General features: G+C 36.9%; 2 protein-coding genes across 4 annotated transcripts in view; one reads left to right on the forward strand and one right to left on the reverse strand.

The window, feature by feature from the left end:
• LOC149536807 (glutathione hydrolase 1-like) overlaps window positions 1-27,013 on the forward strand; it is a 117,927-nt gene that overhangs the window by 37,984 nt on the left and 52,930 nt on the right. For all 3 annotated transcript variants that reach the window (XM_089804477.1, XM_089804476.1, XM_089804478.1), the window contains one exon: window positions 20,441-20,705. In XM_089804477.1, the coding sequence (XP_089660603.1) occupies window positions 20,441-20,705 (265 nt within the window). The remainder of the gene's footprint in view (window positions 1-20,440; window positions 20,706-27,013) is intronic.
• LOC149536809 (uncharacterized) lies at window positions 997-4,050 on the reverse strand. Its single transcript, XM_089803592.1, has 6 exons — window positions 3,593-4,050; window positions 2,740-3,391; window positions 2,368-2,600; window positions 2,100-2,252; window positions 1,551-1,951; window positions 997-1,413 (listed from the first exon to the last, which is right to left on the reverse strand). Exons 2-6 carry the CDS (start codon window positions 3,360-3,362, stop codon window positions 997-999), a joined length of 1,827 nt encoding a protein of 608 aa, XP_089659718.1. The 5' UTR covers window positions 3,363-3,391; window positions 3,593-4,050.

Raw genomic sequence — 27,013 nt, forward strand, 5'->3', positions numbered from 1 at the left:
ATCAAATAGAAGTTAAAACTTAACATACATAAACATGAAACATAAAATCCATCACATACGTAACTATGTTATCTAAGATTCTAAAATGTAAATTGTAGGCTAGCTGAAGTAAATAGAAATCAAATGATCATAATGATTTAAATCATAGAATGTATGTAAGATGATCCATAAGACATCAAATCATAAATTTATGTAAGAATCTAAGATGAAGATCCATGAAAGTTTGAAACATATGTCTATCAATGATTCAGTATCAATATCTGTAAACAAAATATAAAAGCAAGGCTCCAGCTCAAGCCTCAGGCTCATAGTCATCATCATCCTCAACATCATCCTCAAGCTCGGCTACAGCCTCAGCCTCAGCCTCTAAGTATCCAGTCTGCCTAGTAGCAAGGCATCTAATGTAGGTCCTAGAGGACTGTCGAGCCATATCTCCCGCATATAAGATGGGCTCACGAATGTCGCTAGGGCTTGTGTTTGTGCGTGCATGTGTGCGTCTACCAATGCCTGAAGAATGTGCTCTAGCTGCCTCAGCCTCTATATCCACCTGGTCAATCCACGCACAGTCTTCCTCAGTGAAGACTGGATCTACAACCTTTGTGAGCCACTCTGATTTTGGATCAATCTCCTCCAAAATGATCGGAGAGGAGTCAGTGCCCAAAATCTGTCTGATCCTAAGACGGAGGTTGTAATGAACGAAGACAAGATCATTCAACCTCTGCATTGTCAACCTGTTTCTCCTCTTCGAGTGGATGTGCTCGAACATGGACCAACTGCGCTCACATCCAGAAGCGCTGCTTGGCTGACTCAAAATATGAATGGCAATTTTTTGAAGTATTGGGGTTGTGGCCCCAAACATTTGCCACCATCTATCTGAAATAAGGGAAAATAAAAATAATTAGTCTCATTTACAAATTACAAATTACAAGTTAACTCTAAAATTACATAATCAACTTTAAGTTTAGAATCTAGATTCATGAACATTGAATATATTATTTAATTTTTACCTGGTTGTATTGTTTTCCGAGCATCTATGGCTACCCTGCTAGAGAAAAGTGGCCCTTCTTTATTATCGAACTTATCGAGCTCAATAATTGCAGCACTGCTATCCTCATCAGTACTCAACCTCTGGATCACTGTATATAATCCGGTGAGAACCTCCTCATCCGCCTTGAAGTCAGGATGGAAACGAAATGCCGAATTCAAAAAGTAAGCTGCTGCATGGATGGGTCTGTGGAGCTGATTCTGCCATCTCCTATCAATGATGTCCCAAATAGGGGCATACTTCTCCTGCACTCCTGCATACTGAGCTCTAATGGCCTCCTTGGCCCTATCCATGCCCTCATATATGTAGCCCATAGAGGGCTTCTCTCCATCAGCAGTTCGTAGGAGAGATACAAGAGGCTCAGTGGCCTACATATAAAGTAAAACAAAAATTTGAGTCAAAACTTAAACATAGAATAATTCAATAATATAAGGTAAAACTAAATCATTAAACAATTAGCATAGTAAACTGTAAAATATTAAATGTTAAATTGCAATAAAATTACCTTAAGTATTTCTCTAGCAGGTTTCCAAAAACCATCATCATCAAATATGCAATCCACCACATCTATCCCTGCAGTGGTCGTAGCATAGGAAGATGAAATCCACTCCCGCCCAACAAACATGCTCCTCAAATCATCCCTTGATGTCAACAAGGACTGCAAGGTGATGAAATTCGAGGCAAACCTCGTGATCCCTGGACGAGCTAACTCTTTGTCTCCTGTGTACTTCCTCATTGTGCTAAGGACAAATGAATGATTATAAATAAACTTACATATGTTTTTTGCCCTTTCCACACATGACTTGACCCACTCAAGTTTGCCAATTTCCTCCAACATGAGGTCAAGGCAGTGTGCTGCACAAGGGGACCAAAATATGGTGGGGTGCCTCTCCATCAAAAGTTTGCCTACAACAATTTTAAGATAATTAGAAATTCAAATTTCAAACATGTTAGAACTTAGAACTTAGGAAACTTAGAAATTCTAAGTTAGAATTAGAAAAAGTTCAAAATTCAAATAAATTTATTTTCAAAACTTAAAAAGTTAAAAGTTTACCTGCAGCAACATAACTTGCTGCATTATTCGTCACCACTTGCACCACATGTTGTTCCCCCACCTCTGCTATAACTTCCTCAATAACCTCACATAAGTATGTGGCGTTTTTTACATGAGCAGAAGCATCAATGGATTTGAGGAACATGGTATATCCTACAAGTAACAAAACAACGAATTATAATTACTATTAGCAATCAACAAATCAAAATTTGAAATAGTCAATCACGATTCAAAATTATGTATGTAGGAAAGTAGAATGATCAATCACCTCCACAGGATACAAGAAAATTGAGGAGTGTTCTTCCCCTCCTATCTGTCCAACCATCAGTCATGATGGTGCAACCCTTTTCGATCCACTCCTTTCGGTTGTCCTCAAGCTCATGCCTCATATCCTCAACCATTTCCTCCAGGAGGTATCCACTCAACTTAGCCTCAGTTGGGGCTTTAAACCCCGGACCACAAATGGCAACTGCATCTATCATGTTCTGCCAATAAGGAGTCCTGTCACAAATAGATAATGATATTGATTAGAAATTTAGATGTCAAAAACTAAAATCATAAAACAAGTAGATATAATTAAAGTTTTACTTTTACTTTTAACTTTAACTTTGAAGATAACAAAGAAAAAAGAATCAATTACCTGGCTGCAATAAATGGAATGTTGCAAAAGTACCAGAATTTGCAAATCTCTTTTCTGGCAGCATCATGAATCTCCTTGTTCAAACCCATGCCCTCAAGTGTGGGTTGGGAGCCAGGAGTAGTGCGGGGCACAAAGTAACTATCCATTCTGCTTTTCCGCACTCTAGGCCGCAATAGGTTGGTGTTGGACTCTGTCTCAGTATGAGACCGACTACCACTAACACTCACATGAGCACTAGCACTAGGATGAAAAGGAGGCTTAGAAGAACCCTCCCCAACACAACCTACGGATGCGGAAGCTGATGCAGATGCACTTGCAGATGTAGATGCGGTTGCGGATGTGGGAGCACGGGAGCCAATACCTCTTAACCCTTCAAGTTGCATTTTCTTAGTCAACTTGTCTTGTTCAATTTTTTCTAATGCCACTAAACAAGAGCGTTTTGCCTCAGCGGTTTGTTGAGTGCAAACTGTGACATCATGGCCAGGTATGCCAGCAATGTGGTATTTCAATCTATAGATACCTCCCGAATTTATTTTTTCTTTGCAAAATATACATTTTGTTTGATATTTGGTTCTCCCAGGAAACTCTTCATTATATTTCCAGCATTCATCTTTTTTACCCATTGTGGAAATTGGAAAATGAAAGCAAAGGGCTGCTGCAATAAAAAAATTCATGTAAAAAATCAAAGTTTGCAACTAATAAACAAAAACTACAAAACAACAAACCCTAGTTTGCAATTTAGTAAAACTAAAAATAAAAAACATTCAAGATTTGCAAATGAAGTTTGAACACTAAAAAAATTTAACAAAAAATGCATACTACACTAACATGCAAAAAAAAAACCAACACTTACCTCTTGCAAATGAGTTGAGGAGTGTTGATATTGACTCCTTAATGCTCCCAGTGCAATTTATGGCCTCCCCAAATGGACTTCTGATCTCTTTGGTGCTCTTCCTTCTTGCCGGTTGGAAACCTATGGATTCTCTTTTCTCTTCTTCTCTCTCACTCTTCCTCTCTTCTACTCATACTAAGCAAATAGAAGGCTCTTTAGGGTTATAACAAAGAGGAAAGTCAACTTAGAAAGCAAATAAAACATGTGTTTTTTTTAAAAATTGAACTTTCTATCCTTGCTGCCGCGGCCGATTTCTGGAGATTCACGATGGCGATTTTGGCGATTTTTGCCATGAATCGCCGATTCAGGCGATTCAGGCGATTCACACGAAAAAATCGCCACCAGCGATTTCCGATTCCAAAAAAATCGGGAGCCATGAATCTTATCGCGATTTCGGCGATTTCATGGCGATTTTTGGAACTATGTGTTTAGTAGTTGTAAAGCTAGTTGGGCTGGGTAGTTAAGAGGTGAGGGAATGCGTCGATTGGTTTCCAACCAACCGACCCTTCTATAAATATTTGGAATATTGTCAATTTACTCATGTTGATTTTTGGTATTAATAAAGAAATCATTTCCTCGCCTATTGGTATTATGGTATGAATGGTATGTTCTGTGTTTTACTTCATATGTATCTCAATTGGACTATTTTGTATGGTTAGCATATTATATCTCTGTGAATTTGAGTGATATATCCACTCTACATTTTTGGTGTCGTTGCCTAAGTTTGATTCTAGAGGTCGGTAGGATGGAGTAATGGGAAGGTCCTTTGTATTGCTCATCCAAGGAACAAGTAGAGACGAGGAAGAGGAGAAAATAACCAGGGAAAATTAGCTGACACTTGATCTGGTAATAGCTTGGGAAGTTGCAGTTGATTAGTACATACAAAGGGAAGCTTGTGAGAGAATGGTCCTTGAAGGTACGGTACGTGATGAACTTTCGGTGCCACCAGCAGTGTACGATCTCCTAGGAGATATCCGTCGCCTGTTACCATGAATTTTTTACGAGTGGAAGAGGAAAGAGCTAAGACACAAAGGGAATGGAGGAGACAACAAGCACTACAACAATTTGTGGAAAGGAGGACTAGGGAGCATTAAGAACGTGAAGAATCCAAAAAGGGAAACAAACAATAAAACGATTCACGACCCTGATTCGAAATATATATCCCAGGCGGGTATAGGGAGAAGAAACTGAGGAAGAAGTCGCTTTGAGGATACTACGTCTCTAGCAGTAGGAAGAGAGACGTCGTAATTGGAAAGGAGGACAAAGGGATTCCATGAGAATCCAAGAAGGGTTGATTGAGCATACAATTGAAGGTATGACAAATTTGGTCATCTTAGAGACACTAGCAACGAAGTTGGGATACAAAAATCTAGAGATTCCGATAGGGAGAGACTTATGACAGGAGCAAAGTCAAGAAGAAGGGGATAGTTTCAGTAGTTCCTCCTCAAGAACGAACTTCCAGTTGGGAGGGAGTGTTCCATCAGGAGGTGTTCACATAATGGCAATTAACAAACAAAAATTACCAAGGTTCACAGGGGACGGCTCGGAGGATCCCACTCGCCACTGTAAAACATGTATAACCATATGGCAAGCAAATAGACAAAATGATGCAGCAAAATGGTTAAAAGCCTTTCCGGCCACATTAAGGGGTATTGCCATTGATTGGTATACGGATTTTGAGGTAGCAAAGAAAAACACTTGGAATAATATCCACATAGCCTTCGAGAAAGAATTCAGACTCCTGAGAGATGTTGATGAAATAATAACGGAGATTTATAACACAAGACAAGGGAAGAGTGAGTTTGTCAAAGCCTACAACAGAAGAATGAAAGAGCTGATAGGGAAATTAAATAACAAGTTGGTAGATGGACTAAAGAAATGATGGTTCATCGAAGGATTAACACCGTCTCTCAGGAAAAAGATGAAGATAGTCCCACCATCGACCTTTGGAGATGCATGTTCTCGTGTCATGAACATAGAAAGCGAGAGTAAAACTTCCAAGGCAAGAAGGCATGGAAGCTCAAGTGAAAGCTTGGAGGAGAGTGGAGAAGAATCCAAAACCATTCAAGCCCTGAGAAAAGACCTGAGGCATTTGATGAAGGAAGTGGCAGGGAGTAAAGAAGAAAATAAAGAAGGGAAAGAACGTTGGTGTATTGAGTGTGAAAAAGAAGGCCATACAAAAGGATCATGCTCAAAGAAAGCATTTTGTGAGATTTGTCAGGTACTGCGGCACGCAATTAAAGATTGCCCCTATAATTTGAAAACAAGGGGCACTCAAGTATTCTTGACCCAAGGCGGGCAATCCACACCCTCCTCCACTCCGCCGAAGAAAAAAAATACAAAAGCCTCACTAGGAGGATACAAAAATAATAGGAGAGGAAGCAACAATAATAGTAACAACAATAGCGATAACAACACACCGCAGCGGTCACTCTAGTATGATTCCAAGGGGAGATCGATGATTCAATGTAGGACATGTAATGAATGGGGACATTTCGCATGAGATTTTCAAAGTGAAGGAGGACAAAATGGAGGGATGCTCTGCAAATGGTGTGGGCCAGGCAACCATGAGGATGCAAATTGCCCGAGACAAAAGGGGGTAAATATGCTAGAAATTAAAGATCCAGAAGGTGAGATCCTTGCAGTCACCAGGATGCAAGCCATAAAATTAACCTATCCAGATGCTACTATGGAGACCAAAAGATTTCAGGAAACAAATAAACACATTCAAGATAGCATGAGAGAGGAAGGAAAGACAAAGCCGGAAAAGCCTACTTCAAATAGGGTTGTAACGAATATTGTGCGGCAAGTACTGGAAACTACTATCCCAGTGAAAATAGGTGATTTATTAGAAACATTACCCCAACTGCAAGTAGCACTAACACAGGGGGCAAACTCGAAAGGGATAACCTCAAAGAAAGAGAGGGAGGGAGAATTACAAACAGAAGACAATACCCTGTTCGCTATAGGGATGGGGAGAACACCAGCGGTAGTAGAGATGGAAATATTAGGGTGCAAACTCTCAAATACTATTGTGGATGGAGGTTCCAATGTAAATGTCTCATCAGAAGAAACATGGAAAGAAATAGGGAAACTTGCACTTTGGCCACCGACATTTCAACTAGTAGGAGTGGACCAACATGGAATCAAGAGTATAGGAACGCTCATGGGACAAAAAGTCATAGTTGGTACGCAACAATTTTTTCTTGATTTTGTGGTTATCACCCTAGAGAAGAAAGGATACGATGCTCTATTAGGAATGGGATGGTCGGTTGCAGCAAAAGCTGCCCATAACTGGAAGCGAAACACTCTATCTATTGAGTCGGAAGGAAGAAAGTACATCATAGACCTCAAGAACCAGTCAGTAAGTCAAGATCTGGCATTAGACTTAGAAGGAGAAGACTATGGAGGGATGAAACCAGATCAGGAAGGAGTACTTAGATTAGGGGAATGCTCAGAAGACAACACAAGTTACCTTAATGGATTATTTCATCAGTAGATGGAAGACTAAAGTTTTTCATGCTGAATGTAATATGCTAGAAGTACAAGAATTTGAGTTGGAGGAACAATACTTGGAAGGGTACACAGAGTATAACGAAGGGATGACAATTCTCAACAAGGCACCTGCACACATTTTTGAAAAAGGGTGGAATACGAAGAGGCCAAGCTCTAAGCGTTAAATCTCGGAGAAGGAGATCAACCTAAGGAAATATGGATAGGGGATGATTGGGACCCAATATTGAAAGCGATAGCCTTTAGAATCTTCTTGGAGCATAAGGATGTCTTTGCTTGGACGTACAAAGACTTGAAGGGAGTACCCCCGAAATTGTGTCTCCATCAGATTCCATTGGTACTTGGAGCAAGAGCAGTGCAAAAAAGGCCTTACAGAATGAATAAAAACTATGCAGAAAGAGTTGGGGAAGAAATCACAAAGATGTTAGAAGCAGGGATAATATTCAAAGTACAAACAAGTGAATGGGTATCTCCTATAGTCATATCACTTAAGAAGGATGGCACTCAAATTCATATATGTGTAGATTTCAGATATGTTGGCCACCATAGTCCTCCCAACACCAGATTTCAGATGTTGAATGGGTATTTTATAAAGAGACGGAGTCAGAAAATAGAGAGGAAGAAGCAGTTGTACGGACATCTGTACAATGAGAGCAAAGGGTGGCCGTACAAGAACATTTTAGAGTACGGAAGGTGTTCGTAGGGCAGATGTCTGTATGACAGGTGCTTGTACGGAAGCAAATCTCTACAAGTGGTGATGCTGTACGACAGTTACAAGCATCCGAGGAATCAATATGAGAGGCAAAAAAGGCCGTACGACAGACATTCGTACGGGAGGAAAAGGTGCACGTACTGCAGGCATCCGTATAGGAGGAAAAAGGTGCATGTACAACAAACCTCTGTATGGAAGGAAGGGAAGCCGTACAACAAGCATTTGTACAACAACAAGCATCCATTGCCTTACAACCGACAACATCCGTACATGTATGAAAGGAGTTCGTAAGGAAGGCAGAGAAGGGAGAACCGAAGGCAGTCGTACGTGGGGAGTCTGTACATAGAGAACTGATAGAAGCAGTTGTACGAAATTTCGTACGAGGGAGGTTGTCTATACATGTAAGACTAAGACAGGAGACATTAACAACAAAGGCACCTTTCATCTCCGAGATAGGAAGAAACATTGGGTCATACTGTGGCAATCTATATACACGTACTTCAGTGCTACACGTGGAAGTTGGTTAACAACAAACACATTAGAGGAAAAGGTGGTACATGTGGCATATACAAATAGTTAAAGAAATCTTGGAATTGATGCCTCAACACACCATGGTGAAATTAAGCATAGGAAATCGGAGCAGAGGAAACATTATTGACTCCAAAAAGAAGAAACTTGTGGAACTGAAAGCCAAAAAGGAAATAAGGAAGACGGAAAAAAGCAAAGGGAAAATGGCTCAGAAAATCACAATCACAGCTAAGAATATTACATTTGAAAGTGTGATGGGAAGTGAATGCAGGGGTTGGTAACGGAAGTGGATCATCCCCTAACAAAAGCGTTGTGCACAGTAGAGGTAGATAAAATAATTTTTATGCCAATTTTTGAATTAAAAGAATTTGAGCCTATATTGCGAAACTTAATTACAGGTTATGACAAATCATGTCATAAATCTGTAGTACAACACTTCTAGCAACAGGTGATACTTTCTTATTCAATAGAAGAAATAAGTAGGGTTTTTGGAATTCCCAATAGAGGGTAGGAAGTGGAAAAAACCTCTATGACAGTAGAAGACGAGGAAATGGTTGAAACTAATGTGCCGGAAAGATCTTACAAGTCTGGAATGGGAAGGAATCTTGAAAAATAGTAGGGGTCTGAAGAAAATTCTCATAGCAAATGATGAGTGGCGCTGTGTTGTAGATTTGGTTAAAAGCAAGCTCACTGTAGGCAGCTGCACATTCGAAATTGCCTTTTGGATGTTACTTGCAGTGGATGGAGTGTATAAAGGGCAAGCATATAATTGGGCTAAATTTCTTTCTGATAGACTTCAGGAATTCATGGAGTTTAAACTCAAAGCCTTTTATATGCCTCATCATACGGTGGCCTTGTTCTTAGAAGCAGTACGCACTCAGGTAAGCAGTGAGCACCGAGGGACATCGGTACCTGCTAATAGAGTAGAACCCTACAAACCGACTATGACATACTAGATACATTTGGATACCATGGGTGTAGGATCTCACAATGGAGGTGAACCCAAGAAAAAGAAACCGAAACAAACAGTGGTGATCGAAGAAGCAAAGGATGAAGTGGATGAAGGGAGTTCAAAAGAGGAAGGTAGCGATATGGATTCATCTTCCTTGGACTCATAGGAAGCAAAAATCTGCGTGTCACCTACAGGAGACTCAAGGGGATGTTACTTTTTTACCACCTGCGGAGGGGCCACAACCAATACTTTTGAACTAAATCAAGGAGTAGGTAGCATGCAGCAACTTTCGATGTGGGGGGTGTCAAGAATATCACTTCCAAGGTTGGTGCTACTTATTTACTCAGAACAACACTCCTGTACTAAGGTAATCGACTTAAAATTGCCAGCCAAAGCATGCCCATAAAGTGAGGTTACAAACACCTCTTGGCCTACAAATAGTCCATCCAGTTGCTTTTGTGGTACAACCAGTAGGAGGAGAGGATAAACAAACCGAGGAAATTCACGCTCAAGAAAGCATGACGATAGTGGTTGGTATGGATGTGGCCAAGGAAGATACAGTCCTGGAGGAGGTTGACAGGTTACTCGAGGAAGAAGGCATGGTGTCTTCACCATTAGAGGCAGCTGCTGAGGAACAAGTAGAGATACAAAGCAAGCGTGGGGTACTGTTGGACATAACCTCTTTTGCAGCCAAGGCCAAACTATTCCTCACTGAGCTTCATGCCATGGAGCATTTTACTAGGAAGCTCATGCAGTAGGCCAAGGCTTTAAACTTGGAAATTGCCATAGCAACAACAGAGGTGTTGGCCGCCTTTATGCAGACTGACTACTATACAAATTGAGGACTTCTAGACCAGGATGGATATTCAGAGGAGGACATGGCTACTACGTGGAAGGGCAGTTCTATCATTTCCATTGGACAAGAACAATCGCCTTTCATAGAGGCGCTTACAGCTATGGAGGTTGCCTTTCTGGGAACCTTTTTGAAACTTCAATAGGAAAAATGCCTAGCTAAAGCTTGGGGGATGGAAAGGAAGAATCTTCAACATCAGTGGGCAGCTAAGAAAGTCGCTATGCAAGAAGCTTGGAACATAGAAAATGCTGAATTGGAGAGCAAGGTTGCTACTGCAGAAGCCAAGAAGATGGACGCTTTACGGGTATTGCAAGGCATTTGGACAAAGTAGAAGACAATTGAACGAGACTTGCAATGGTTAAGGGAGCTCCAAGCACAGGGATGTCCTCCTATCCTTCTTCTTGAAGTCAAAGTTTGTTTTTGTTGTTTTCATGTTTCACAGTTGTTTGGAAGACGACTTCCTTTTTTTGGGGGGATAGATGTAGTCGGAACAAACTAACTATTATGTTTAGTACTTGTAAAGCTAGTTGGGTTGGGTAGTTAGGAGGTGAGGGAATGCGTCAGTTGGTTTCCAACCAACCGACCCTTCTATAAATATTTGGAATATTGTCAATTTTACTCATGTTGATTTTTGGTATTAATAAAGAAATCATTTCCTCGCCTACTAGTATTGTGGTATGAATGGTACATTCTGTGTTTTACTTCATATGTATCTCAATTGGACTATTTTGTATGGTTAGCATTGGTTAGCATATTATATCTCTATGAATTTGAGTGATATTTCCACTTTACAAATGACCTGAATTTTTCCATTCAAGACAAGTTAAGCGTGCATTGTGTTAACAATATGGCAGAGGCCTACCAGTTGGCACTAAAGGCTGAAGAAAAATAGAATAGGCAATACATTCAGGAGAATACAAGAGGTAGAAGGGGTACCTCAACTCCATTTCGAGGAGTTTCAAATTATGGCAGAGGAGAGTCCCTGCAAGGATTTGAAAAAAAATATAGACACTAGATAAGATCCTCTGAATTAAGAAAGAGGAAGGGGGTTTTAGAGAGGATGAGGTTATGGTAGTAGAAGATACTGGGAAAACCAAAGAAGGCCTTTCACTTGTTTTAGGTTTGGAGGATAGTAATGTTGGAGTGAAATGTTTTAACTTGACTGTTGTATTAAGTTACCTTTTATGCCTTCTTAAGATTTCACTTTATGCGTTGTTCACATTTAATAATTGTTTTGGTTATTAAATGTTTTCCCTTCAGGGTTTCTTAAGGGTTGCTTGATCTCATTTTATAAGGATTGATCCTTCGTATTCTCTAATCTAATTCCTTTCTCTGAGAATTAAATCTTTCATATTTTCAAAGCCATCTTCTTGCCTTTTGCTCCATTCTTCCTTGTGACAGGTCATTTTTAATGTAGGTGATTCTTGGGCTCTATGATTTTGGTTTTGACAACTCCTACATGGTATTAGAGCATGGATTTGCTGCTGCTTGTTTTTCTTTTTTGAAGAATTTTGGAGCTTCAAGGGTTTGAAGGTTTCAGGGGTTTTTTGTTTGGATATGGAGGTGAGCCTTTTTTCGGAGCACTTTGGGCCCAAATGGAGCTTACGAATGAATTAGCAATACCTTAAGACCCCAATTTTCATATAAGGCACTTCAAGTTTGGATAGTTGACTGGCGAGGCAAATGTTTTTGCCCCCAGGTCGTACGATGATGATATTTTTTCCTTAAAAAGCACCAAAAAAATGTTTGATTAAAAAGCTCATGTCTTTTTTAAGAAGGTGCTGGTTTAAAAAAAAAAAAAAACACTTATTTTCAAAAAGTGCATGCATCACTTTTAAAATAAATGGTGGCCCTTTTATACCTTATACGTAGGTCTGATGTAGGTTGCCTGCCACGCACACGGCCAATGCCACCCAAGGATGGTACCGACCGACCTTGCCTTTAGCTTTTGTGCACCCGTGCTGGCCTTCTTTCGAGTCCCTACCATTGACCTCATACTTAGTGGCCAGCTCAGCCACTTGTCCTTCGCCTTGGAAGAAACACAGGCGCCTGCCTATACTTGCATGGGGCACGTCTGTGCTCTTTGCCCACCAAGCTCCTTCCACGTGGCATTTTTCTGGCCACAAATTTATTTTGGTGTTTTTTTAATGACATGTTTGAGGGGCTCTCGACCCTTTCTAATGGTGGTTTTAGCTTCTTGACAGTGGTTTCAGGGTTATTTTGGCAGTCTTGCATTGCAAAGGTAGGCAGTTGTTGGCCTCTTGAACAATGGGTTTTTGAATTTCTTGGCGGTTTTGTCATTTGTAACCAAGTTCATGTTTTTTTTTGGCATATGAATTTTTGGCATTGACCACATATTTACTGGCGACTGAGCTTTTGCTCGACAAATTTTTTGGCTAGTTGGCTATTTTTCCGACAACTATTTTCTGACATACTATTCTTTTGCCGTGACAACCATTCGACCGTCAAATTCGGGCTCCTCATTTATTGATGTCAACACTGAATCAGCATCCCTGCTAACCCGTTTAACTCTGTTTGGACCTTCTTGTGGTTTTTTGGCTGTATCTTGTGATAGGCCAACACTAGGGCAAATAATAATAAAAGAATTAATGATTTATGATGGACTTCGGCTGGTCTATACGTGTCAATCAGAGAGCATAAGCTTGCGAAAGGTATCTGAGCAGTATGCCATCAAGGGATGATAGTTGTGAAATGAGGGATTGTAGATGCAACTACAACACTTGAAATTGAATCTATGAACAACTAAATGAATCCCAGTGACAGGAATTGTCACTTCCTGGCAACAGGGACATTAGAAACAAAAACATATTCCTAAAATAAAAATAACAACACTAATCTATGGATAAAAAGTAAAGAAAACATTTCTATGTTATATTCTAAATACTAGATGACTGATCAAAAACTCACTAACTGATACAAACATGAAAATATGATGTGATGATAATCTAAGCAAGAAATATAAATTTATACAAAATAGAATAACACACTAATGAAATACATCACCGTGTTTCACCATGGAGCGTGCCCTTACTCCTGGTTTGCACGGTGGGTAAAAGAAAATGTTGTTTCTACATTGTTTTAATCATGCAAAGTATCTTTTTATTTATGCAATATAATGGCAATGTCCTCCTTTACAGTATTCTGCCTTTTTTACAAGACTGTACACCTTCTACATTATATCCCTGCTGCTTATATATATGCAGCATTAATACTATTTCTTTAATATGTTCAAAGAAGTACATAACAAGCTTGTACCAGAAAAACTCTTACGTGCAAGGAATAGGTCATTTTCTGTTATCGATCCAACTAGAATGGTATTGCTTGCATCTACATTTGTTGAACCACAGTTTTGAAATGGTTTTATTATAGAAAAGTATAAATATAGAGCAAATTGGATGGATGTGTTTGATTTATGGAAATCAATCTCAACTATAATGTCTTCTTTGCAATTCCTAACACCCATTATCCTGAATGCTCAGCAACATCCTTTGGTTCATAAAATGTGTCTTCATACTATCAATAAATGATATGCAATATAAATCAAGGCTTGCGGTCTTTATCTTATTGTAACCAACACTAAGTAATATTTCCATCAAAGTAAGTATGTGTCTTATATTTAAAAGTTGATGGAGCTTTGGATTGGTGAAAGAGCTACAGGAAGATTTGCAACTTAACATGCTAAATAAATACAATCACATATATGTATTCACATATTTTATCAAATAATTAGATTAAATATCACTCATATACATCGTATCATATGCAACATAGAAGGATAAAATGGAATAGAAAATGGGGATTGAAAGGAGTGTGAAGGGTTATACAAAGGATAAAATATGGTACAATTTGGGACATAAATTGCTCTCATCATCTTGCTTATACAAACTCTGTTTTCTGCAAATGAGATATCATTGGAAAGCTAGTTTTGAGCCTGTCATAGTGGTGCAAGTATTTTTAAGTTTTGAAGCATTTTCTATGGTGTTTTTTGTTGTCAAAGTTAAGGGTTCTATTTTGCACTCTAGGAGACATCTTGAGCATCTGGTCTCCATTTTGAAAAAAAAAAATCATTGGAAAGCTTGTTATGTGCTCTTTCGAGTGATAATGGTTATTTTTCTAGATTTTGCTCCAGGTACATTCTATTCAAGTTTTTCCATTTTTGTACTTTGGTGAATATTTTGGCTATTTTAGGCCTAGGGATCATTTTTGTTACATGGGATGACTCATCTTAGGTTGTACTTTCTGTTGTACCAGCCTTATGTCTCTTCTAATCTTTGCTGACATCTTTTGTAAGTATGTCAATACAAATGCATTAAGATAAAGTGCCATATTTTATCTCTCTTCTTGGGATCTACCATATTTTGTGCCTTATTATACATCCACTACTGATTAGGTGCCATGGGGGGTTAATGTTTTCCTTTGTTTGTCATCTACCTTTGTCGAGTAAGTGTTCCTTCCATGACATTAGCATCATGATGTGTCCAAATATTGATCACCTCACGACACTATTATGTATCTTTGTGCATCTTGTTCTTGGTTCCTTGGCATGCAGTTCTTGGCCACTTTTTCAGTTGCCTGTCACCTCACCCTTATTTGCATTAGGGGGGTTCTCCTGTTGGTTCTACTAATGCTTCCCTGGTTTCATGGAGTGAACTATATATGCAATATATGCTCCTATATACTAGGTGGATGCAGTGGTTGGGTACCTATGCAGTTCAATGAGATGGATCATTTACCATATGAACACTTCTTATTTTCTTTCCTCTTTAAAAGACAACCTTCCATGTTCAATTAATCAGCTCTTCAGGGTTTGGTGTTTTATGCCATCTCTATCTTCACATTCACTTGTTTGTCCTTATTTGCCTTCTGATTTGAGTAGTGTCATTTGAGGGCACTCATGCATGATCAATCAATGACATAAGACAGTCTAATGGTGATGTCAACGAATGTGCAAGCCTTAGTATCACACATGTGAGAAGTTGTATGGACTGTGAGCCGATAGTGCTATTGTGATTACGAATTAATTAATTATCTTATTGTAATTAATTTGGAAAGCCTCAAGGCCGACTCAAGTAATTATTTTGAAGATATGGTATAAAGGAAAGATGTTTTCCTTGTTTGTAAAAAGTATCAAATGTATTGAACAAGTATAAAGTGTGAAAAGGAGTAGAGTGTTTGGTAAATGCGAGTAAGTGATCCATGAGAATATTGAATGTGAGTGTTGTGATCTAGTTACAAGATCAGAAGGAGCAGAAGTTTGATTGGCAGTAGAAAGAAAGAGGAAGGATTGGTACTATTCATTTCTATTATTTTGCATGGAATAATGCATAGATAATTTGGACAATGGGTTCATTGGTCTTGCCCTTGAAGCTATTTTCGCAGTGGGTCCATCTGTCTTCTACAACTCCTAACAGGGTTGGAGTCTCCTAATAAAGACTGCTATGTATTGAATGTTGTTATAGACTCCTAACAGGCTCCATCCTCTAACAAGGAATATTTATATTAGTACATCATCTTGTGGATACCTTCCCCATCGGGGTTTTCTCTTTGATCAAGGGTTCCCTAGTTAACATATCTGGTGTTATTGTGCATGAGTATCTTGTTGTGGTTTCTAATTATATTACTCATATGGTTAAAGTTTATTAAAGTTGACAATTGTGATATTAGTTAGATAACTGATTCACCCCCACCCTCCTCTCTCAGTTATATTGGTGGACTATATATTCTAACACATTTGTCCTTTTCCATCTGGATTTGAAAGAAATTCAACAACTTATAACTATCAATTACATGCTGAAATCTTGTAAGAAATTTTAACATTAAATCATCCCATCTGGTAATGCATCTCTCTTGCAAATTTTGAAACCATTCAACAATGTTTCCAACAAGACTCTCTCAACAAACATTTTGACAAACACCTCTTCTTCTTGCACTTTGATAATCCCACATGCACAATAAGTACTCTAATATGATCATCTGGGTCTTGAGTTTTATCTCCGGCAAACTTTAGAAGACATTCTCTTGATCTCTTAGACATGGCTGAATATTGGGGAAAAGTGAAAAATCCAATTTGTGCCCTCCATGGCTGAGCTGCAACCAAAGCCATATTTACAAGTGGATTTCTTTTACCAAGAGATATTCAATTCAAACCTAGAGTCGCCAATTTCGTGTATACAAAAATAAATTGAAAACTTAAATTAAGCACTGGTCTTTGATTTAGACTCTCCAATAGAGTCGCCAAAAATTTGTTAGTAAACAGATTTGTCCTTCAAGAATAGATAAACAAACTAACTCTAGATGCCCCAAAAGAAGAACAAGTTGCCCTAATAGTTGGATAAGTTATCACTAAATTGATAACTCTCCTCTGAATTGAGAGGTACAACTCCCTCTAAAAAGATGTACAATTAATGAAAATACTGATATGTTTTTTACCAGAAAGCAATAAAGGTGTATAAATATTTGTCCATAACCATGGATCAAATGCAGATGACTAACCACAATAAAGCGGATGAAGACAAATAAAACAAAGTGTATCCATCCACACCCATGAACATCAAGAAAGCTGAAATTTAATGGAGGCTTCCATTCTTCTGATATTGTTTAATTGTAGAAATAAAATTCTGAAATCTATTCATGCACACAATCTCTATGAAAGAGAGATATAAATGGGTAATTACATGAGATCAAAGTCTCGCTGAAATCAGAAGGAATAAAATTAACAATGCAAATATTCTAAACACTATCTTTCCATTCATTCATATCAACACAAAAATTCAAAGACTTCTGTTCTCTGCCTCTCTGTTTCAATTATAAAACACAAAATTATTTCCCTGGGAGCCCGTTCTCTGTAGCACACAGGCTGCTTAAAAAGAAGAAGAAAAAGCCCCTTTACTTGGAAAATCTCTCTTTTATTTATAGAATGTTTCCAGCACCTTCCTGTAACTTTCCCAAATAACTACTTCTTGATTATTCTTTTTATACATCTTTCTCATATTTGTGAGTAAAAATCAGATTTACTCCTCCACATTCTTTCCTTCATAACTGATTTTTGACAAAGATAAATAAAATAATTTCTCTTTAATTGCTGCCTTTCCAAAATTAAAAGCATTGTTTTTAATTGTTGAAATTTGAGGATAAAATAATATACCATGTGCATGCTTTTACGGTTATAAAAAATAAACTTGGGAATATTTAAGGCAAATATAGTAGGTGGGTCAGCCTTAATTCAAATAACCAGCAACCTTTTTCAATTGCATTTTCTAACTGTCGGATGTGTGCACAGAAATTGACTGTCATGTTGAACCGTTGAACTTTCTAGAACCGTTGAACCACCTCAAACTTGTGAACCTGGTTGAACCTGTTTGAACTTGGACGAACCCTGTTGAACCTTGTTGAACTGAGATGAACTTGTTCAAATAAGTTGAACCCAAGTTCAAAATTACAAATTTCTCCCAAAATTATTTTCCTTCATTAATGGCCTTTTCTGTTTCATTTTCATCTGTGTTGAACATTTGAACCTTTGAACCTGATCTAACCACCTCGAACCTTTGAACTGGGATGAACTTGGTTAAATTGGTTCAGGGGGGTTCAATGACTTGTGCTTTCATTTAATCATAAATTTAAGATGCGAATTTAAAGGGAAAAATGGCTATAGAAGCATGACATGCAAATAAAGGAGTTGGCTCAATTTTCTTTAGTTGGGGCTCTATAAGTGGGCCAACAAGAGTACACAATATTATTGCTAGGGCTCCAAGGGCATCCAACATTTCATTGTGAACTCAACATGAAATAGAAACTTCATTATTGCATAACTCCTGCACATAAATAGCAACTTCCAATCTTGACTCTTCAAAGTGAGTGCCAACTTCCTAAACAATAGGACTCTATCATAACTATCTCAACAATGGCAGGACACATGTCACCAAAGTGCATATTTGAGAAGTTATTATGAACTCCTTAGTCTAAATGAGCACCTAAATGACAAGTGACAATTCATTGAGCTCTCCTCACATAGCATGTAGGAATATCCTCACATATGGGTCCCAAAAAGTGATCTGTTAACCTTTTAAGTTAGCAACGAAATATACATCAAATATGATTGAGATATTAATGGTAGGACTCTCAAAGGTTGAGACACCTTAATCCATAAACATCCAAGAAATCTTGAGATTCCGCTAGAGTAGGTGCCCTTTCTAATATGGATCTATATCTCAGCACATTACAAATATTAAATAGACTCAATGTCACTCTGATTGCAAAGTGTACAACCCCCAAACCTAACAATTTTAAACTTCATCTATATATTTCCAAGAATTTTCCATTAGCAATTTTAGTCATCAAATATCTTGTGTGAAGAAGAGAGGGTGATTGTATCCTCAGATAATTTTGAAGCTTATAATATATTATGGGCTGAGGCTTTTTTAGAGAACTAATTTTATATTCTTTAGTGTTAGTCTACCAATCTGATAGAAAAGTTCTTCCATTTTTGCGAATCGACATCAGTGCTATTAGTGTGGATCAACATTTTTGTCCAATTTATTATTTCCAAACATAAAAATAAACTTCCCAAGAATGATCACTTTGTTTTCATTTCCCACTTTTAGTTTACTGAACTTACTCAATCCAATCTCATAGAATCTAGAGTTTTGCATTTGCTATAAAATGATGAGCACATTTGTCCGAGGCTCTTATCCTAAGTTGTTCACATTTTGAGGGATCTACTTTTTTCTTTCCTAACATCATTAATGAGAAGAAATTTCAAATATATAAGCTGACATGATTTGAATCCACATCCAGCTTCTTTCAAAGAACGTTAGAATGGTGTCTATTTCTGCTTTTCCAGTGATTATAATGGGTTCCATCAAAGCAACCAAAAAAAAATTCCAACTCATGGTGTCATATTTTGATTCTTATGTAATTAGTTATACCAATGTTCAATTCTAGATTGTTTTTTTTAGTTTACTTGAGTGCTGGTTCAATTCAATTTGCTAATGAAACCAAGAGATATATTGCAGAAAACTGATGTGTGATGCAGCTATAGGCTACCATCCACATCTTCATGCTATAAATTACATTTCATATACTTTTATATTACTATTGATGTGGTAGTCTTCTCATCCACAGATTTGATGGTGTAACATAAGAAGTATTTGACACTTGAAGTTGTATGTGACTGATTTGAATTCCACTTGCTTTTGTAAACCTGTAACTACGCACAAGAAAAGCTTATCATGGATCTATGATATTTGCCTTGTTGATAGAAATGAAAGGACAAATAGCATCACAACAAAAAGCACAAGATATGCCTTAGAGAAACCTAGTATGGGAAAACTCCAGGTTGGAAATGATGTGATATATTTCAATATTGCTAATAAAGCAACGTCACAAGCTCAAAAGACAATTAGTCACTTCAGAAATCCATCTTTGTTTATTCTTCAGCCAATTCTATGCCCTCCCTATAAATTCACTCCCTACAACTTACCTGTGTAGGCATGATGTGTGGTGATCTCCAGGACAAGTAGCTAGTAAGAAACTGGTGGATAACAATTGATGCCTTCTTGATTTTTTTTAGGAACATTCCTTAAAAGATATGCTACTTGGTACAAAGTAGTGCATGTTGAAAAGAAATTTGTTTTCTTCAAACAAATTAAAGTAGGAAAGACCTCCAACTGTAATGGTCAGACTTTATGTGCACTTTCATTATTATAACCCTTAACGAGTGATTCTCTAAGACAATCTGCTTTTTCAAGTGCTTTCTTCTGCAAAAACTGGTTTTGCATGATAAGTATAACAAGACACATCACAACATCATGCAATGATTGAAAATAAATATAATCCTTTTGTCAAGTAGTTTGATGCTTCAAACAAAATTTTGGGTTTCCTTACCCTCATATCAATTTCTTATGAGTGAGTTCCATAGACATTGTGGCAATGGGACTTTTAATTTAAAAGTTCAGAAAAAATGGGTCAATATTCAAAGCTGATAATTACTCAAGGTTAATTGCAACATATACTTTTATTTCTCACCTAAAAGGTTATTTTCTGTTTGCTTCATGTCTTAAGATGTTCGCTTTTGTACATTCACAAACCTAGACATGTATTATATATAGCGAAATTGGATACAGCACATATACTGCGACTCAAGATTGTGCATTTCATAACATTTTGGCAAGAGAGATTGAATTTCTATTGTACCTTTTTAAATTCCTGACAAGATCCAACTTTCCTTCACAGGTGGAATGAAATTGATGACCATGGCACCAGCCATTTTTCCATTGTTGATGTAGATCGTAATGCTGTTTCCATCACCAGCACTATAAATTCATACTTTGGGGCTAAGTTGCTTTCTCAGAAGACTGGTATAGTGCTCAACAATGAAATGGATGACTTTTCTATTGATAGCAACAGTTCTGGTGTTTCTCTTCCGCCAGCTCCTCCAAACTTCATAAGACCGTTCAAACGTCCACTATCTTCTATGACACCCACAATTCTCTTGCAGGTGATGACAGCTTTCTCACTCATGTTAAGGTTTTGATTGCTTTTCCAATAGAAACACAAGGTAATTCAAGTAGGATAATCCATCAATTGTTTATCCCATTATTTTCTTTTTATTTACCAATATAGCAGCTTGATAATCTAAGGTCTGTTGTTCCTTGATTGCTATGCATTGACATGGAAGATGATTGTGTAATATTAATACCATTTATTAACCTAACCACTAAGGTCTCAAGGAATTCAACGTTGTCCTAGATAGAGAATAGTCCTATATGCAAATATTAGAAACAAAGAGTGTCACATGTTTATCAGCTATGATTGAATGGTTAGGAATGCTAATCTGAAATTGGACCAATTAGTGAAATTAGCTTAACTTAGCTATAAGATGTTCTCATGAAGACTTGAACTTCACTCTTCATATGATTCATTCTAGTGAGGAATAATTCTGAGTTGTAGAGATCAGATTCTCAAGGTAAACCGGAGCCTTAAACTGACTGATCCAGACACTCATGGGAGTAATGTTATGCATAAAAAAAATTATGGGTAACTTAATCAACTGCAGTTGAATACATTTGGGGGTTGCAAAGACAGGTATGGTGGCAGCTGAAACTATCCCTGATTTTTTGGTCGGTTACAAAAGGCCGTTAGGCTCCTGTCCAATATTACTTTTCTACTCCTTTTCTTTATATACATCTATGTGGGTCATTGTAACAATTGAGTTAGGTTATTGCTGTTTTAGCATAGGATCCTTAAAGGAACGATATTGTGATTACTGGGAGAGCAATTGCAAGGTATATACGCTTGATCATTAGTAGTCTTGTGCAAAAGTAGTCCATGAAGGCCTTTGAACAGTCGTAAACCACTATAATAGCTCATGAAATAGTGGTATGAGAAGGAGATCCTTTAGTCATTTGGGTTTCTCTATGACTAAGTTGTCTCTTTCATTCCCATGTGTGTATAATTTTATTTGGGGAATTCAACTTTATTTGCTTTATAGAATTTTCAAAAGATATGTATATTCAATAAATTATCAAAATAATTTATCACTGCAAAATAGATTTGAAATAAATTAAAATAATAATAAATAGAACATACTAAATATTAAACATTTAGATTAAAAAATAATATTCACATAAAACGTGAACTTTTAAAATAATAAATGAACTTAAAACAGTTTATTTATAAAATTTTAAAGTTAAAATAGTTTATTAGTATAAATAAATAGATAAAAACTAACTTAAAATTATATGTAAAAATATAAAAACCTGAAAAAGTAAACAAGATACATAATGATAACACTTTAAAAGTCTAAAACATATGAATAGGTGAAGTCGGCCTTCTTATACCACCGTCGGTGAATGAACGCAGCCAGAGATTTCTGAGCTTTACAACCATGGAATGTCAGCAGCCATGATTTCCAGCAACGCAACAAATGTTGGCCATAGAGATTTCGAGCAGCAACGAGCGAAAATTCCAATTCCAACAACATTTTTCAGCTACGCACAAGCAGAGCTACAACAGAAACGATTTCCCAGCGCTGAAATAATGCAAAAATATTTGCCGTGGGCGTCGAACCATTGGTGATTTACTCTAACGGAGGCCCTTATTTAAAAAAACTACAAAAACCCCCAAAAAAGGCATTATGTTAACGTGTTTTTAGAAGGCGGCGAAGCTAGTTTTTGTTGTACGAACTTGAAGCAAACTTTTCGAACGTTATTATTTTTGAATAGATTTGTCGAATTTTGAACCTAATGCCGAAAATTCAGCGAATCTTGTCACACACACACACACACACACACACACACACACACATATGCATGCATGTGTAGTTTGAATCACAAGATTCCTTTTATCAATATATTAATTTATGCACACACATGTGCGTCTATATATATATATATATATATATATATATAGGTGCAATTATAGGTATTAAAATATCATGGTGACAATATATAGAGTTGCATTCTCATGATTACTGCATTAATGTTTTTCTTGTATTAAGAACCGATTGGGTAGCTAATGATTGTCCAAGGTATACTCTATGTTGCCTAGCTGTTAAATCCTTCACCAAGATGGTTAGAGCCCATACTTGATGACTTGTCAATGGACCTTTTTGGTGCCCCATTCCTTAAATCGTGTTAAGCAATGCTTTTTCCTCTTCGTCTACTCTTGCATCTAGAAAAGAATACTTCCACAATAATAACATATTCCTCAAATTCAAATCAAGATAACTATAAACAAAAGCTTTTCATAATTGTTACAACGGCTAACCACCATAGCACTAAGAACTATCTTTATAATTTCTTGAAATGTAAAGATATTTTTTTAGTTGAGCTGTAACGAGGAATTAACAAGTAGTTTCCACATGAATCAAAATGGTTAATCATAGTTTCTATTTCACAAGATCATAACATTCAATTGTTTTTAACTGTCTAACTGTCATTCACATGAAATATATAACAACTCTATGATTATTTTAAATAGGTGAAAATTTTGGATGTAACACATGTTTTTGTAGAAATTATAAAAAGCATTTTATATTTCATCCATGTCCTTAGTGAGACCATTATTAGCCTATATCTCATCAATCAAATCTCTTTTTGGTTTGTCTCTAATAAGATTCAAGAAATAATTAGTGCCCTTATCTCCCACCTTTAGCCAATTTGTCTGAGCACTAACTTCCTGCCCCTGAAATTTATAGTTCTACAATATTCTAAGTTCCAGTCTAGTTATGCTCAGATCCTCTTCAAGTTGCCTGTCATTTCTATTAGCATGCAACACAATTAAGCTTCAATTGAAGTTGAGTCTTAGAACTGGATCTATCTGTAGCGTTCTTTCACTAATTATCTGAAACATCTTCAAAACTTTAGTGAGAGAATCCCATTAACTTCTCAAAGGCCTTTATTGCAGAATTTAGAAAGAGAGCTGGCCATCCTGATTGCACTAAGGGAGTTGTTATCACAAAGAAGAGAAACATTTAACCTAAAATGATTTTTGTTCTTGGGTGTTATAGTAGGAGTGACATTCACATTAATTAGAATAGAAGTTTAAATAAGGAAGTGATAATAAATAGTGGCAAGAGAGACCTTCACTGGTGAAAACTCATCACATATTTGAAATGAAGAAAGAAAAGAGTCAACACATAATCTATCAAGTTTGCAATGTACCCTCTTGCTTCCTACGTGAAGTTTGCAATGTACCCTCTTGCTTCCTACGTGATTGTTACACCAAGTATACCAAATGCTAGATAAGGATTCCTTTTTCCTTTCAAGTGGATCAACCAAATTAAGACTCCTTTTAAAGTTTGCCCAAAAATAGTGCTTATTGCCCTTCCATGAATCTCTGATGCCACCACATTTATCTTCCTCAAATGGCATGTCAAAATTTCCTCCAAAGATCTAATGAACCTTGGGAAGGGACGAGTCCATCCAATCCCAAAAGGAAGCCATGTCTTTGTAATCATTGGCAACATATATATTACAGAAACTAATAATTTTGTCCTCAAACTTGAATGACACAAAAATCATTGTGACACAAGGAGGCCCCAAATCCATCAACCTTATCAGCCCATTTAGGACCAATGAGAATGGTGACCCCTTTACCTATCTCATCATGTTTGAAAAAAAAACTAAAAAGCAATTAGCTTGGTCCCATGAAAAAAAAAACATAATAGTTGAGGCATGGAATCCAACCACCTTAACCTCTTGAAGATGTATAATGTTTTGTACTAAATGTTTTTGCACCATTCTCTAACCACATACATCCTATCAAGCATTTCCAACACTCTAACATTCCAACTAGCATGATTATCATCATAAATTTTATTTTTCCAGGGTTTCTGATTCTTGTATAATCTGGTGAAACAGTCAGGTGGGTCGAAGTTCTTATGTTTATTACCATTTCTTGTTGAATTTGATAGAAATTGTTTATCCATTGTCTTTCTCATTTTCTTCTTGCTAATGAATTGAATGAACTGACTATCATCACCATCCTTTATATCAAGCCTTGGTTTTTGGTACATAGGGAACACTTTGTCTGTCAAGGACCTCCTCAACCATGGACTCCATAGTACTAGGTACAGAACCATTCAGTTCCAAAGGCATCTGTTTGGAGTTCCTAATTGTTTTTGTTCTTTCATTAATAGTCTACAATTCTATCTGCTAAGCATTTTTTTCTAATGGGGTATCAATATCAATAAAAGGAGAATGTTCTTATTGACAATTGACTAAGGAGGAAGGGGGAACGATCTAGTTTCCTTTCACAGGGATAACATTGAAGTCCTCAAACAAAGTATTAGAAAGAGAAATAAATTTTCAGCCAACATTATCAAGAACAAAAATATCATTTCCAGAATTCTGCATGCTATCAACATTTTAAATATTTACATTCTCATCAACATTGTTACAATTTCCTTTAACCATTCTTTCATTATTCTTTTCACTTTTCACATTAGGGTTTACCCTAGAGTTATGATTATTGGCAAAATCAAAATTTTCTTTTCATGCATTTTTAAGAGAAGAAATCTCGTCTAGTATGTCCATTTAATTTACAATGAAAGCATGCACTATGATTACCAAGCACAAGTTCCCAATTAAATATACTCTTGAATTTTTAGAGAAATTCTTTCTGGTATAGAAATTTTATGAGACGAAGCAATCAAATTTTGTGGCATTCAAGTGAGGCAGAGTAACTCTTGAGTCTCCCCCCTATAAAACTGACCCAAAAGTTTTTAAAATTTGTGGGGTCAAAATTCTAGTTGAAGCCTTCTCAATTCCACCCAATTTGGCAAGGAATGGGCTACAACTTGTTCCAGGTCACCCTTTGGCGACCAAGGAAAAACACAAAGCAGAGAATGCCCTATACTCTAAAAACCCTTTTTAAGGACTCTATCTCATTTTATTTTTATAAAAAAACCACAAACATTCCCTTTTGAATCGTAAAACAAAAACTTACATAAATTCCCAACTCTTTTTCTGCACACATTAGCCAACCAATCGTGAAAAAGCTTCCAAGAAAGCAATGAATTGTTATCCATACAAACAAAAAAATTAGCAACACTGCTCAAACGAGATTGTTCTATTCTAATTGTCCTGACCATATCCTTATTGGGAGAAAGTGACAAAATTTTCAAGCTAGGAATAGAGGTCTTACCACTTCCACCCCCTTCAGGGTATCAAGTTTCGACAACGCTTCCATCTCTATTTCCATTGGTGTTGGCCCCCAATAATCCTCCTGACACCATTGTGGGCTGCTCGAGTATGGTTCCATTGAAGTAGCAGATGACATACACAATAGTTCTATTCTCAGACACAACCAATTTATAAGATGCTTTTTCTTCTTTTCTGCAGTTTCCAGAATTTCCTTCTCTCTGGAGTCTAATATTAACGTTCTGAACATTAATACCCTCTTTATCTTTATTGCCAGAGAGTACATTATTTATTGCTTCCATAAATCTCAAGTAGAATGAAACTAGCTGGGGCTCAAGTAGCCGAATCCTAGAGGCAAAAAGTTCATACGAGAAATCTGATGCTGAAATATATTCACCATGCAACCTCATGGTATATTTGGTCAAGAGGAAGTTCACAGCAATACATTATTTTATATGCCTGAATTCTAACATTTGAATGGTGGCCCCAAGTTATATTTCCCTCAACATAAATGATGTTTTCTACATTATCTGCAGCTCTGCACAATAGAAGAAAGGGTCAATCATTACAAAGGTTACTGCTAAAAGACTACCTTTTCAATATCATTGAGCTCCCTAGTTTGAAATAAGACTCTATTTCTTATTCTCCACGAGAATAGAAATATAAATATCTTTGGAATCAGCTAGTATATTATTCAAAATAATTATCTTTGTTTTTCAGACAACCCTAAATTACCACTAGTTAATATTTAACCTTATTTGTGCAAATTTGTCTCTATTAGAGACTTCACAAATTTGGATCAGTTGTGAACTACATGACAAATCCACACTTAGAGATAGGTTTTTGTTCAACTTCTCTATTTTTGAAGATTTTGTCCTGAGGAAATTGCTCCATAAAATTATCAAATTCAGTAAACACCTGAACATCGCAAATCCCTCTCATAACAATTTGATAAACCTTCAAGAATTTCCATTCTCTACCTCACGATGTAGCTTCTAGAACAAGTTAGAGAACTTTATTACATAAAAAGTAATATTTAATTAAGTCACTTCTAATTAAATTGATTAAAATAAATTTGTCTTTTTAATATTTTTTTATTTGGAAAACTTTATATTAATAATTCATTTCCTCAAAACTTGGAGACATTATTGTGAACTTGTCA

This window comes from Cupressus sempervirens, chromosome 10, assembly GCF_028749045.1.
Source record: "Cupressus sempervirens isolate cs-2001-9-10 chromosome 10, ASM2874904v1, whole genome shotgun sequence".
Taxonomy (NCBI): domain Eukaryota; kingdom Viridiplantae; phylum Streptophyta; class Pinopsida; order Cupressales; family Cupressaceae; genus Cupressus; species Cupressus sempervirens.

What these genes read in the sequence shown, in the direction of transcription:
- LOC149536809 (XM_089803592.1), bottom strand. Translation starts at nt 3,362, where the DNA reads ATGGGTAAAAAAGATGAATGCTGGAAATATAATGAAGAGTTTCCTGGG. An exon ending in ATTCCATTTATTGCAGCCAG is followed by an intron (nt 2,601 to 2,739) that starts GTAATTGATTCT and finishes TATTTGTGACAG; the next exon opens with GACTCCTTATTGGCAGAACA. An exon ending in CTGCTAGAGAAATACTTAAG is followed by an intron (nt 1,414 to 1,550) that starts GTAATTTTATTG and finishes CTTTATATGTAG; the next exon opens with GCCACTGAGCCTCTTGTATC.